General features: G+C 35.2%; 2 protein-coding genes across 3 annotated transcripts; both read left to right on the forward strand.

The window, feature by feature from the left end:
* The first annotated feature begins 2,238 nt into the window (after positions 1 to 2,238).
* LOC107479855 (serine/threonine-protein phosphatase PP1) lies at positions 2,239 to 5,975 on the forward strand. Its single transcript, XM_016099953.3, has 4 exons — positions 2,239 to 2,780; positions 4,137 to 4,696; positions 5,090 to 5,302; positions 5,606 to 5,975. The coding sequence occupies exons 1-4, from the start codon at positions 2,603 to 2,605 to the stop codon at positions 5,624 to 5,626; spliced, it is 972 nt and encodes a 323-aa protein (XP_015955439.1). The 5' UTR covers positions 2,239 to 2,602; the 3' UTR covers positions 5,627 to 5,975.
* An 858-nt stretch (positions 5,976 to 6,833) lies between these two features.
* On the forward strand, positions 6,834 to 15,014 carry LOC107479854 (uncharacterized). 2 transcript variants are annotated; one of them, XM_016099952.3, is made up of 9 exons: positions 6,839 to 7,279; positions 7,400 to 9,997; positions 10,264 to 10,367; positions 11,166 to 11,235; positions 11,443 to 12,195; positions 12,852 to 13,054; positions 13,606 to 13,729; positions 14,011 to 14,217; positions 14,441 to 15,014. In XM_016099952.3, exons 1-9 carry the CDS (start codon positions 7,139 to 7,141, stop codon positions 14,582 to 14,584), a joined length of 4,344 nt encoding a protein of 1,447 aa, XP_015955438.1. In that variant the 5' UTR covers positions 6,839 to 7,138; the 3' UTR covers positions 14,585 to 15,014. The 2 variants fall into 2 exon arrangements, with proteins under 2 accessions (XP_020994276.1, XP_015955438.1); XM_021138617.2 differs by lacking the exons at positions 14,011 to 14,217; positions 14,441 to 15,014 and having other exon boundaries at positions 6,834 to 7,279; positions 12,852 to 13,071; positions 13,606 to 13,730.
* The last annotated feature ends 219 nt before the right edge of the window (positions 15,015 to 15,233 follow it).

Below are 15,233 nucleotides of genomic sequence, written 5' to 3' on the forward strand. Positions count from 1 at the left end.
AAAAATAAAAAATATTAAAAATTATTGATTTTCAAAAATTATTTCTCTTTTATTCAACTAAAGATTTATATTATAACATGACAATTTTATAAAAGTATATAAACATATACTACTTTATTGGATAGAATGACTTATTATCACTATTCATTACCTATTTATTTATCCAACAATAATAGCCAATAATGCATGTTAATTAAAATTTAAGATATCTTGAAACTTAAAACTAATCACATAGAAAAATAAAAATTTTTCTTATTCTAGAGTAATAATACTAATATATAGTTATTTTGTAATACATAAAGAAATGAAGAAGATGAATGAAATCGGCTATATGCTTATTGTGTGTTATACATACACACATATCATATATTTCCAATGTGGTTAATTAACTAATATGGAAGGAACAAGATAAAAAAAAAGGAAGAAAAAGTAAAAAGTGTAAAATTAAATTAGGTGTATAAGCATCAACATTTATTCATTGTTTGTAGATGTCTAATTGGATTTGGTTCAAATTGTAGATGTCTTTTTTGTGACCATTATAACTATGGTTAGTTATTTCCAGTCTATTCACATATCTTGGTTGTATAATTTATTTTTGTTTTTATATAAATATCCGATTATAGTAAAAAAATTTAAATTCAAACTTCTCATTTAGGCAATTTTACTTTCTGCTGATATTTGAGTAGGTGTGATTTACTAGAAAAGTAGAAAATGACATTTATTTAGATTCCAGCTATGGTTTTTCTTCTTTTACCTAACATGTACAGATTTTTGAAAGACCCACGAAATAGAAATGTAGTAGTGCTTGCCTTACATGGTGTTTGGTTTAAAAGAAAATAAAAAAAATAAATTTAAAATTTTATTATTTTTTGTTTTGATACAAAAAAATATAAAAAAAAATTTGTATGTATCTTATTAAAAAAAATTTTTTTACTCATTATAAATATGAAAATAAAAAATATTATCTTTTGTATATTTACGATATTATTTATAATTTTATTATTATTAATAATTATTAATATAAATTTAATTTTAATAATTTTAATATATCATTATAATAAAAATTTACATTTAAACATTATATATGTATTAGATAAATAATTTAAATTAAATATATAAAATTATAATATTTTATAATATTTATAAAATATAATAAAATATAAATAAATAAAAATATTTATATTTTATTTTATTATAAGAGTATTAATATAATTTTATACAACAACAATAACAATAAAGTCTTGTCCTATTAGGTGGGTCGACTACATGAATTAAACGACGCCATTAAACTCTATCATGTATCATGTCTATTAAGAGACCGTTAACATGTAGATCTCGTTTGACCACCTTATGGATGATCTTCTTAAGTCTTCCTCTGCCTTTTAGCTTTTGTCCATCTTCCATCACATCTATCCTCTTGATTGGGTGTTCTGTCGGTCTTCTTCTCACATGTCCGAACCACGCGTGATTCTACTGTCTTTTCCACAACTACTCCAACTCATTCTCTTATATCTTCATTCATTATTCTATCCAATCGTGTATGACCACTCATTCATATCAACATCTTCATCTCTATCACACTTAACTTATGTTCGTACTTCTCTTTGCCTGCCCAACACTTTATACCATGAAGCATAGTCAGATAGCAGTACGATAAAATTTACCTCTAAGTTTTAAAGGTATTTTTTGTCACATATAAAACCAAGCGCACTCTGCCATTTTGACTAACCTGCTTGAATCGTATAATTTACATCCTGTTTAATCTCACCAAGATACTTAAAACTCTTAACTTTTCGTAGGATGCTATATCAAATCTTCACCTTTATATAAGGATTTTACATTTCATATGTTCCGTCTTGCTACAGCTTATATTTAGACCATACACTTTCATAACTCCAATTTCTTATTTAGCTCTTTCCTTAACTCTCCCGTAAAAACAATATCATCGATAAAAAATATACACTATAATACAAATTCTGTGAGTATTTCCAAGACTAATATAAAAAAATATAAACTTAAAGATAATTTTTTGTATAATACTATAAAAATTTTTACTCCTTTTCTTATTCAAACAAATTTTTTTTTTAAAAAAATTTTATTCATTTTTTCTCTATCCTAACAACACATAAAATTTTTTCTTTTATTTTTTATCCTCTCATTTTCTTTCCTTTTATTTTCTTTCTTTTAAGTCCAAACAAAACTTTGGTTAGGGCTCCAGCCTTTTTTAAAACTTAGAAAGGGTTCCCAGTTACCTGCGCCGTGTGCCTGTGCGAGTGTGTTGATTCCTTCTTTCTCTCCCTCTCTCTGTATATATATTTTATGAACTCCGTTTTGTTAGTGATTTCTGTGAGTTGGAAGCGGGAAAACGGACACGGCGGCCATAGCAATACTCGCTCAGTCGCTAGTCGTTTTCCCCTTTTCGGACTACACACCTTCTTTCTTTCCTTTTCTCTTATCTCCACTTACCTCTTTTTTGTTCTCTCTCTCTCTCTCTCTCTCTCTCTCTCTCTCTCTCTGTGTTAAAGGCAAAGCGACACGTCGTTTCTGTGTTGTGAGGACTTAGAATCGGATCGTTAGGGTTTAGTTTTTTTTTTTCTGTGAGATGGATGAGAGCGTCCTCGACGACATCATTCGGAGGCTTCTTGCAGCGAAGAACGGCAGAACGACGAAGCAGGTTCAACTCACTGAGTCGGAAATCCGACAGCTCTGTACTACTTCCAAGGAGATCTTCCTCAGTCAACCCAATCTTCTGGAGCTCGAAGCTCCCATCAAGATTTGCGGTAATTTCTTTTTTTATCTTGTTTCTTTATGAATTATTCCACTTGATTAATTTTATCTGTGCTTGTGACTTGTGCGTGTGACTGCACTTCGATTACGTGAATTGATTTGTTCTGGTTGCTTGGTTGTTTGACCTAGTGTTGTTTATTGTGAATTTGTCATGTGAAGATTCTTTAATTGAATTGACTGGAAACAAAGAGCTTGTTCGGAAATCATTTAACATGAGAAAAGAATTCCATTTCTTTTTAAAAGAATTCATTTCTACTTGAAACTCAATTGATTTGGAATGACTATAATATATTAATAGAATAGAATTCAAGTGTAAAGAGTGTGGGAGTTGATTTGAAAATCAGAACCCTTTTGGTCTGATTTACAAATGAAGGAAAAATGGGAATTGGAATTTTCAAAGGGATTCAAATCATTTATTTTTAGTTCTTCCAAAGCAAGAAAAAGAATTCAACTCTTGAATGAATTTTAATTCCTAGCATTCCAAACAAGCTCAAAATGTTTAGGAAAATTATTATTTAGGCTAATAAGCCTCCTGAATTGCGATTTGTTTGGTGATGGAGCTTAGAGCTATTACTTCTGCAACTTTCTAGTACCTTGAGGTAAAGTACACAGCTTAACAATGGACAGGTTGGAAGCTGGGCTTCTTACACTCAGTCCTTAACTCGTCATTTGTGTGAAATTGTGTAGTAGTGCATATGAATAGGCTGTTTGGATGTGTTATTGGAAAAACCTTATTGCTTTTACTTAAGTAGGCGCATTATTGGTCTGCACATCGAGGTATCAGTACATTTGAATTTTAGATGAGGCAATGGGAACTCATAAGATACTGAGGCTAGACGAGAGATTTGTTGTTGTTGTTGTTGGACCCCTTCCTTCTGGTATCCAGATTTTTTCAGTGTTGCCTTATGGGCTCGGGTGAGTTGCTTTCGTTAATGGCATTTATGTCATATTTGGCTTAAATTGTTAACTTGCCATGAATTTTAATTTTCTAGGGCTGCAATGATGGCTGCCACATTTATTTTGTTTGTAAAATGTAGACTATGGAGTCTATTGTTAGCCTATTGTCAAGATTTCACGTGAGTGATTTTACAGGTTAATTTTAATATGAATGTAATGTTTGTTTGGTGCATTAGTATGAATGTAATGTTTGAATTAGTTGATTATATAGAAAATCATGTTAAAACAGTTTAAAATTTTATGGTTTCTTCTTTTCATTTGGTGCTTTTACTGCCCCATGCTTCAAGGACTTGATTTCCTAGAGCTTCAAGGTCTGCTTTTGCTTTTGACCACCTTGTGATGTATAAATGATTATCAGTGGACGAATCTTGATTTAAACTATTCGGTTGTAGGAGATGTTCATGGCCAGTATTCAGATCTTCTAAGGTTGTTTGAATATGGGGGATACCCACCTGAGGCAAATTATTTATTCCTCGGAGATTATGTTGATCGTGGTAAACAGAGCATAGAGACGATATGTTTACTCCTTGCATACAAGATCAAATACAAGGAGAACTTCTTTCTTCTTAGGGGCAACCATGAATGTGCCTCCATTAATCGTATATATGGTTTCTATGATGAGTGCAAGAGGAGGTTTAATGTTCGCATTTGGAAGACTTTTACCGACTGCTTTAACTGTCTACCCGTTGCTGCTCTTATAGATGAGAAAATCCTTTGCATGCATGGTGGATTATCTCCTGAGCTTAAACACTTAGATCAGATAAGGAATATTGCTCGTCCAGTTGATGTACCAGATCATGGACTTCTCTGTGACCTGCTGTGGGCTGATCCTGATAAAGATCTTGATGGGTGGGGAGAAAATGACCGAGGTGTGTCATTTACATTTGGTGCTGATAAGGTGGTTGAATTTCTTGAAGAGCATGATCTTGATCTGATTTGCCGAGCTCATCAGGTAATGGGACCTCAACTTTTACCATAGATGGTATCTTATGCTAATTTAGTTCTATACATACATACATATACATTCATGATAGAGTAGTGCATGCATGATGTATGTGGAATTTTTAACTATTACATTGTAAAATGAGAAGTAACTATTTGCTTGAGTAGATTTATAAATAATAATGATAATGATGACTCTGTATCAAAGGGGAAAGGGAGACATGAATGAGACTAATTACAATCAAATTTGGTTTTCTTGCAACACTTGGGATTTTCTCTACTCTTTATGTATCACCATGTAGAGCACCTCATAATATCAGGTTATTTCTGTGTACTGGGCCTTCGGGCTTTTGCCTGGCTCATCTGATATTTTCCTTTTAAAATTCTGGTTGTTGCATATCAGGTTGTAGAAGATGGATATGAGTTTTTTGCCAAGCGCCAGCTGGTGACTATATTTTCAGCGCCAAATTACTGTGGGGAATTTGATAATGCCGGTGCTATGATGAGCGTGGATGACACCTTGACATGCTCTTTCCAAATACTTAAATCTTCTGACAAGAAGGGTAAAGGTGGATTTGGCAACAACACTTCAAGACCGGGAACTCCTCCTCACAAGGTATGAAGTATCAGAATTATTTATAATGTTGCACTTGTGCTTTGACACTTAACATAATCAACACTTCTGCAGTTCTATTCATGTATTTGGGTCTGTTTGTATGTTTGATGCTAATATGTCAAAAGTCTAGTTACCCTAAAATGACAGGCAGTCAATATCATATATATGATGATGAGTTGATGACCCAACCCCTCCCCCCTCCCTAGTTCTCATTCAGTTTTTTGCCACATATCTTTGCTGAATGTTAATTACGCTGGCCTCTTCCAATATTTCTGTAACATCTGCTGTATCGTTTTGTTCCAGGGTGGGAAGGTGTTTAATTGACATTTCCGGAGCTAAATTTAAGATTGTTGAACTAGACGGAGGCCCTCATTCTTCCAATTAGGTCAAAGACTTGTTACAAATATATAAAGCATGACTCCTGCCTTCCTTCCTTGGAAAGGATAACTAAAATACAGTGTAGCGAGGGACAAGGCACATTTTATTGTGCAACTTTGATTGACCTCAACCCTTTGTCCCTAATTTCTTTCTTCTTTTTCTATATAGCTTTCATTTTTGCTTTTAGTGTACAATGGAAATTGGAAAGTCAAACTTCCATAAGGGGAAATCCTGATTATGTTATGGTGATGCGAAAGTTTTATTTATTTATGAATAGGGTCAACTTTAAAGTTTATCCTAAAATGAGTCATGACCCCCTAGTTGAGATGTTGATTTAATTATTCATGCATGCATGATTTAGACAAAGATAAAACAAATTGTTTAACGTTATTCATGAAAGAAGTATCCTGTATTGCATTTCATACTAGAACTATTTAATTTTACGGAAAATTTAATGTTTTCCAATGAGCGTATAATTTTTTCAACGAGGATTTTTAAACTAGACATCAACGTAGGTTGAATTGAACAAGATTTAGATTGCGTCCAGAGCCTTCTTTTGATAATTACGGATGAATACATGAATGATGAATTTACAACTATGTTAGATGAATATTAAAATTATCTATTAATTTATTAGTATAAAATATATATTAAAACATAAAATATATTAATAATAAATTTAATTATAATTAGTCGTGTAGTTGTGATGTTTCTATATTCCGATTCAATGCAACCTTCAGTCAATTACATTCATCATTCATGTTTTGTCAGATAGAACCTAAAAAAGATTTTGTAATTGAACTTTTGTGTGAAGACCTGGGGATGTTTTAGTAATATAATATAACTTGCTAAGAGATTTTATATGTTTAGTTTTGTAAAACATTCTTTTATAATATTAATTGCAAAAGTCCAATATTATTTACATTTTAAAGATTTTTTAATTAAAAAAATAACCATAATATTAAATTTAATAGTCTCTGCGAATTTCGTTATCTACATTTTAATTGAAATCCTTAATAAATTGGAGTGGAAGAAAAAAATTAACATAAACTTAGTTTACACTTTCTATTCCCCCCTCTAATGTAAAACACAACACACACACAACAGTCGAATAAAACTATTGGAGAAAAAAAAGTATCCATAGAAAATTATACTTGTATCAATTTGGTTTTGAAAAGATCTTGTCCCTGAAAAAATACTATGATGAGTCAAATTGTATTTTTTTTTTTCATCTTGTAACCAATTTTTCCAGAAGAAAATTGACCCAATATTATTTATTAATGGATATAAAAATGCTGTGCTGGCAGTGCAGCTTCTGCTTGGGAGGATTGAGTGAGTCGGAATCCAGTATCGAGAACCTCCGTATTCCATTAATCGCATTTCTCAGTGACAGTATGTATTTCTGAAATGGGACTAAGCTGAAAGGAGATACCAAGTCACCATTTGTTCGATTTATCAATGAAGTGCCGATCGGTGGCTTGCATTTGGTCTGGCACCCCCTTCCCCCACCGTGTCACCGCCGTCGCCGCCTTCTCCTCCCCGCCCTCCCTCTTCACCTCCGGATCCGATGGCTCCATCATCTGGTGGTCCATTTCCCCCGTAATTCTCCCCCCTTTTGTATAATTATACTCATTCATCAATTTTATTGTTGTCTCATTCGTTCAATTTTGATTTATTTAGACATCTTAATGTCCATTTACATTTTTCTGATTTTCACAGCAAGTTAAAGCAGTGGCCCTCTTGTGCGGTCACGCAGCTTCCATCACTGATCTCAGCACTTGCAGCCCTCTTCCCGTCGAAGAAGAAGCCGCTGCCGCCGATCATGGTGATGCTGGTGGTGGTGAACGTGGTTCGAGTGATTTAGCGGTGAATTGTAGTTCAAGTAGTAATTTTAGTAGCGCCTTGGTAAGCGCTTGTTCTGATGGGTTCTTGTGTGTTTGGAGTAAAAGCAGTGGACATTGCCGTTGCCGGAGGAAACTGCCACCTTGGGTCGGAACACCGCGCATCATTCGGCCGTTGCCCTCGAGGTCGAGATATGTGTGCATTGCTTGTTCCTACATGGAACAATCTGTGGAGGGAAATGAAGAGACTCACCCCAGGAAGCCTTCTAAATGTACCATTGTTGTTGTAGACACGTACTCGCTTTCCATTACTCAGACTTTGTTTCATGGGAATTTATCTATCGGCCCAGTTAGGTTTATGGCTTTAGTGTTAGGTGATAGTGATGAAAAGGGGTATTCTGTACTTGTGGCTGATTCTGCTGGCAAAAGGCAAATGGTTTCGATATCAGATGACCCCCTTGAACGTGGGGAACCACACAAGGAAACATCTCAGTTGGAGAGTTCTTTTTACTCTGACGGATTGAGTGGTGTGGATCGTGTTGTTTCAGTTTTAACTTACAGGGGTATTGTTGCTTATGTGCTGGAAAGTCGCTGTGAATTCAAGTTATTGTCAAATGATACTACCATTGGAGAGGTTTCCTTTGACAGCAATCTGATCTGTTTAGACGGGCATTTGAATCAAACACATATTGTGGGTGGCCTTTTTCTTGAAAGTGATGATGCAGGGAATTCAGTCAATTTTGTTGAAAGCAGCAACTTGATATCAGTAACTTTTGTTGTTTGGAATAATATAGGGTCTGCAGTTATCTATAAGATAATGAATCAGAATGATGTTTTTCAATGTGAACCTCATTCTGAGATTCCTGCTACTCCTTGTCAACCTGATATGAGATTATCTGTTATTTTCCTACAAATAAATCATTATCTTGTCTGCATCAAGTCAATTTGCTTTCATTTTGAGGAACCATTGCTATGGAGACCACATGTCACAGTCTGGTCGCTGCATAGTTTTGATGATAAGCCTGGTAAATTATACCGTCAATGCAGGATGATCAGTGATGGTGAATCTTTCGTGCACTGTTTTGGGAAGTCTACTCAGCTTGAAGGACAGGATAGTCTAGAGACTAAATCTTTTGATCAAAATCAAAGTTCAGAAGATATAAACACCATTCATGTTGATAACATTAGTGATTATTGGTCTAACAAGGGAAAGATGGTCTCTTCTTCCATGATTATCTCTGAGAACCTCTTCACTCCTTATGCTGTTGTATATGGTTTTGTAAGCGGAGAAATAGAGCTTCTAAGATTTGATCTGTTTCAAGGCATTTGCTTTAATGATGCAAGTTCCAATCCTGATGAAAAGTCTATCACATGCAAGCCGCACTTTTCAGGACATACAGGCGCTGTACTTTGTTTGGCAGCACACCAAATGATGGGTAATGCCAATGGCCAAAATCTAAAACGGGTTTTGGTGTCTGGAAGTGCGGATTGTACAATTCGTATATGGGATCTTGACACTAGCCGTCTTATTATGGTAATGCATCATCACGTGGCTCCATTACGTCAAATTATTCTTCCCCCATCTTTGACCGGACATCCTTGGAGTGACTGCTTCCTCTCAGTTGGAGAGGATGCATGTGTAGCTCTTGTTTCTATAGAGACTCTGCGGGTGGAGAGAATGTTTCCTGGACATGTGAACTATCCATCAAAAGTTGTATGGGATGGATCAAGAGGTTATATTGCCTGTCTCTGTCAAACACATTGTGGAACTTCTGATGCTACTGATGTGTTGTACATTTGGGATGTAAAGACAGGTTCCCGCGAGCGAGTCCTGCGTGGGACAGCTGCGCATTCAATGTTTAGTCACTTTTGTAAAAACATTAGCATGAATTCCATATCTGGCAAATTGCTGAATGGAAATACATCAGTTTCTTCTTTACTTCTTCCGGTAATTGATGATGCAAGGCTCTCTAATTCCCCTGTCAACCTGTCAGAGAACTCACTCACTTCTTCAAAGTCATCACCAAATATTTCAAACATGACTGAGTTGAATTATTCCAGAAGAAATGGAGGTAAAGGAAATTCACCAAGGCCAACTTCATCTTCTCTGTTTAATCTCTGGGGTAACAAGCTTCCTGTCAAATGCGCATGCCCTTTTCCTGGCGTTGTGTCTCTGAGTTTTGATCTTGCCTCACTGATGCTCTCTTATTGGGGGAATGAATTCATGGAAAATGGTAATTACAATTTGAAGAAGCAAGAAGTTCAGGATCAAAATTCTGGCGACCAGTATGAAGAATACTTGCTTCGATATAGCCTGTCTATTTTACATTTGTGGAGTGTAGACAGTGACCTTGATAACTTGCTGATAAGTGACATGAAGCTGAGGAAACCAGAGAATTTTATAGTAGGTTCAGGTCTACAGGGGGATAAAGGATCATTGACATTGACCTTTCCTGGTCTGAGTGCTACTCTAGAGGTAATTTGATTTGTATATTGGGACCTATTTTACTATAAAATATAATGTAATTTTGATCCATTATCCATGTAAAAGGTTTTCTACATAGATATTCAATCATGTTTTTCCTTATTACCACTGTGTTTGACTCTTACTCAAAGGTCACACGTGCATTCTGTGTGATTGTGACAGCATAAAAACACTTTAGACTAACAGTGCATCAAATTCAACCTCTGTTCTATATGCTTTGTTTCAATAGTCCCTGAGACATGAAAAACACATTTCAGCTCTGGAAATCGTCATCTGAGTTTTGTGCAATGAGATCATTGACAATGGTATCCCTTGCCCAACGTCTGGTTAGCTTATCTCACTCTGGCTCAGCAGCAAGCAGGTAAGGCGGCAATCACAATGATCGAACTAAGGCATAGAATCCCTTTCACGTTTTGTTTCCTTTTAAATGAAAAATCTTCTAATGACATCGATCTTTGTGTAGGGGTGTTTTTTCTTACTTATTTATTTATTTATTTATTTTATGAAGGAAGCCAAAACAATTTCTGTACTGAACTCCTTTGGATGTATATTTAAAATTAAAAATCTTGAAACCATCCCAAGTCTCAGATCTATTTAGGTTTTTTCGCAAACTGGAATAATCATTCTTGTGTCTTGAACTCCTTTGGATGGATATTTAAAATTAAAAATCTTGAAACCATCCCAAGTCCCAGATCCTATTTGAGGTTTTTTTCGCAAACTGGAATAATCATTTGTGTCTTGAATTGTTCTTGATGTCATGAGTCTAGTGCTATTCCCCCCGCACCCCACTACCACCGCCGCCTTTTCTTTCTTATTTATTCATTTAAAAAAAAAATTAAAAAGGCAGAAGGTTTCTTGGTTTTTTTGAAGCCTAGTTGATTCTTGAAGTTATTCATGCAACATAAAAGAATTATTTAGTAACTAGAAAAAAATGGGTTAGAAAAATAAAAAAGACAAATGGCCTGATTAACTTGGCCACTTAGATATTTTGTATTTGCATTTGCTTGACAAAGGTTCTTCCTGTTACTTTTATTTTGTGAAATTTTCCTCTCAATTTGACAATTTCTCTGTTTCATAGTGGTTTCTTAATGTGTATTTCCATTTCTGCATTATCCCTGGATTTAAAATTTTTGCTGATAATTGGTAATCTTATTTGCAGTGCTTTAGCAGCATTCTATACCCGCAATTTCATGGAAAAGTTTTCAGATATGAAGCCACCTTCATTACAGGTCATATTTTTTATCAATTCTTTTTCAATGTATTTTTGATTTAACATGTCCCTGTAGTATTTTCTTGATTGACAATGTTCATACATACTCTTCCAATGCCAGACTCATATTTTGGTATTTCTTTTTTTGGTTGACAACATTCATAAGTTATCAAAACACCAATGTATTGCTTGATATCAATTACTCAAGGTTATCAACTTTTTGCAGCTTCTGGTGGCCTTTTGGCAAGATGAGAGTGAACATGTGCGCTTAGCAGCACGCTCTATATTTCATTGTGCTGCCTCTCATGCTATTCCACTACCTCTATGCAATACAAAACCACCTGAGTCAACTAAGACAAGCTCCCAATCTGGAAGTAGAGGCAAAAGCATATCTCCTAGGTCAGAAAAACAAGGAATTTCCCATGATGAAGAATCCAATATAGTTGCTTGGTTGGAATCATTTGAAGTGCAAGATTGGATTTCTTGTGTTGGGGGAACAAGTCAAGATGCTATGACATCTCACATAATTGTTGCTGCTGCATTGGCTATCTGGTATCCTAGTCTTGTAAAGCCAAGTCTTGCCTCCTTAGTTGTTCATCCATTGATGAAGTTGGCTATGGCCATGAATGAGAAATTTAGCTCCACTGCGGCTGAGCTACTTGCAGAGGGCATGGAGAGTACATGGAAAGGATGTATGGCCTCTGAGATACCTCATCTGATTGTGGATATTTTTTTCCAAGTAGAGTTGAGTGGTCCAACTGCCAAAGAAATTCCAGCTTCATCATTTGCTATTAAAAAGACTTTGGTTGAAGTTCTTCTTCCAAGTTTAGCTATGGTTGATATACCAGGTTTTTTGTCTGTAATAGAGAGACAGATTTGGTCTACTGCATCTGATTCGTCTGTCCACTTGGTGTCCCTCTTGACTCTTATAAGGATTATGCGTGGTTCTCCAAGAAACTTGGCTCAATACCTTGACAAGGTTTGCAAAGCAGTTTATTTCTACAACTAACATGATTTTCTTTGATGTTTTGTCTCTAGTTCTAGGCAGAATTCTTTGTCTCTCTTGATGTTTAGTTTCACTTTCTACTTCAAGTGGTTCATTAACTATTTTCCCCCATCCTTGTGACCTTGTTTGATTAAATTTCCATGTGTTAGATATGTATGCTTGACATTGAAGATTTTAGCTTTTTATATCTTGGAGTTTTTTATTCCAAAGAACATATTGGAACAAGAAATAATAATACTTCATCATTTGAAATACATTTTATTTTTAATCTGTGAGATATTTTACTTGTTGAACTCATGTTAAAATAATGCACAAATGTTGACATCAGATACTGTTGAATGTAATGCCTTGAAATCTGTTTATATCTAAGGGTGTGTTTGTTTGGGTTTGCTTACTTACAAATCCCCATTCTTTGTTCTCTTTTATAAGTTACCATATTTATTTCCTATAACTGGTGGTTGGGAGCACTGTTTCTCTATTATGAGGGATTGACTTGTTTTTGTCCTGAATATTTCTGAACAAAGGATCTGATACGTAGTTAACTCTTCAAATATGTTTTACACTGCCTACTTGTGACAACAAAGGCAAAGAGATTTTTTATTTTATGCGACAATGTGTCAAATCTGCAGGTGGTAAACTTCATTTTACATACTGTAGATCCTAGCAACTCAGTTATGCGGAAAGCATGTTACCAGACTTCAATGACAACTTTAAAGGAGGTTGTACGTGTGTATCCTATGGTTGCTGTCAATGATTCATGGACCAAACTTGCAGTTGGGGATGTGATTGGTGAAATTAGCAGCTCAAGCATTAGGGTCTATGATATGCAAAGGTATTAGGAGATAAACTGTAAGTTTTGAATTAATAATTGGTTTAGGCTGATAATGTGTGATTACCCTTCCACTTGGAGTACTGTCTCAGACAAATGGTTTACAGAATTTCACTCAACTGAGTTTGTGTCATTTATGCATCGTGGAAAGGAAAAAGAATAACAATAATGCAAATGCAATGGAGCTGGAATTAACTTTTGGGAGGAATATTTATGAACAAAATATTGAAACTGAGGTTTTGGTGGTCCTATTGTTGCTGCTTATTTCAAATCTTGTGTGACAAAATATTCGTATGTAAGTAAATGGAGTAACGGTTTATTGTGTGAATGACAATGCACATTGAATACCATCAGTTATTGTGGGCCTGGCTTATTTCCTAAATGATCACAGCATTTATTAATCTTGTCTACTTGATCTATCTATCTCTATATCGCCACCTTATATACTTCTCTCTTGAAATTTTTTATTCAAATTGGTCTGTTTATATTTCTTCTGTGGGATAATCATAGACACAGTAATTTCCTAAAAAGGAGAGCCTTCATTTCTGATGCAGTGTGACAATGATAAAGGTTTTGGATGCAAGTGGGCCTCCTGGACTTCCAAGTTTGCTCACACCAGCATCAGGAACAATGTTAACTGCTGCAATTTCAGCTCTTAGCTTTTCTCCTGATGGAGAGGTATTAAGAATTGTGATAAAATTCTTGACTTTGTAGTGTTTCTTGATATCATCCAATTACCTGATTTTGGAATAGACAACAAAATAGGGATATGTAAAAGTTCTTTAGGAAAATATGTCGTGAGATATCCGTAACTCAAATAATAGGTGCTCCTGGCTAGCATATCATATGTTAGTATGTTACTGATCACTGTGTTACTATTAGAGATGAATTTGTCACCGTAGAATCTTGGTGCTTTCTGCAAGAATCTCAAACAGAGAAATTTTTCCTTTCAATGACAGGGGCTAGTTGCTTTCTCTGAACATGGGCTAATGATTAGATGGTGGTCACTAGGATCTGTCTGGTGGGAGAAACTGAGCCGGAACTTTATTCCTGTCCAGTGCACCAAACTTATATTTGTTCCGCCGTGGGAGGGATTCTCACCTAATTCATCCAGGTCAAGCATAATCGCCAACATTTTGGAAAATGACAGGAAGCTGAGTGTTCTGGTAATTTTCTTTTATCTTCTTTCTTGTCTGGGGATGTTTGGACCAATTCATCCATTTTTTTTGGATATGCAGAAATCTCTCATAAAGGAGAGAAAATGTTTATATCGGATAAAATATATACTTCAGCTTTCTTGTACCAAAACTTTGGCTCATAAACAACGCAGTTTCCATGATCTTTTGTTACACCCATGTCAATTAATTGATGCTGTATTTGTTTCTGTAGGACAATGCTAGGGATTCAAATCACGGGGACAGTATGAAACAATTGCTTCATAATCTGGACCTTACTTATAGGCTAGAATGGGTAGGTGATAGGAAAATACTCCTTACAAGACATGGCCAGGAATTGGGCACTTTTCAGTTATAAGCAGCAAGTAGCGATGATTCTCCAAAATTCTTGGTCGAAATTCTCCGTGAAATGTCCAGCTGATTGCAATAGCGTCGGAAGATATTCTTATTTCCTCGTGTTGAGTACATTCATCGGAGCGCTTACAACTTGAAACTCGAAAACCGGCACAGCAGATGGGTCCAAAGAGCACTACAGTTAGGGACCAAATAATCGCGTGTGTGGTTATGGATTTCAAAATGAATAACCACTATGACTATTTGGTCGCTAAGCCAAAGTAAATGGTTCTACGAGCCCCAAAAGATTAGGAAATAGAAAAGGGGTATTGATATTTTGTTACGGAAATTACACTGATGTCTCCACAATTTTGCGGAAGTGTTTTTATTCTTAGAATCTTTGTACAGGACACCGGCTTATACAAAATACAAAATACCAGTGACATTGAGTCCTCTCCGCTTTCTTTCTACTGTCTTCCTCGGCATAATATTTAATTTAACATCCATTCTTGATGACTTGCACTTAAACTTATTCCATATTCATTTACGGGGAGCAGGTTGGTTAACGTACAATGTTAGCTCATTAGAGCATTGGCATCATCAATCAGAACACGGTTTCGTGCCAAATCCAAACTCGCTAGATTAGAAGATTGAAAATCATATATAAGATATAT

Source organism: Arachis duranensis, chromosome 3 (genome assembly GCF_000817695.3).
Source record: "Arachis duranensis cultivar V14167 chromosome 3, aradu.V14167.gnm2.J7QH, whole genome shotgun sequence".
NCBI classification, from domain to species: domain Eukaryota; kingdom Viridiplantae; phylum Streptophyta; class Magnoliopsida; order Fabales; family Fabaceae; genus Arachis; species Arachis duranensis.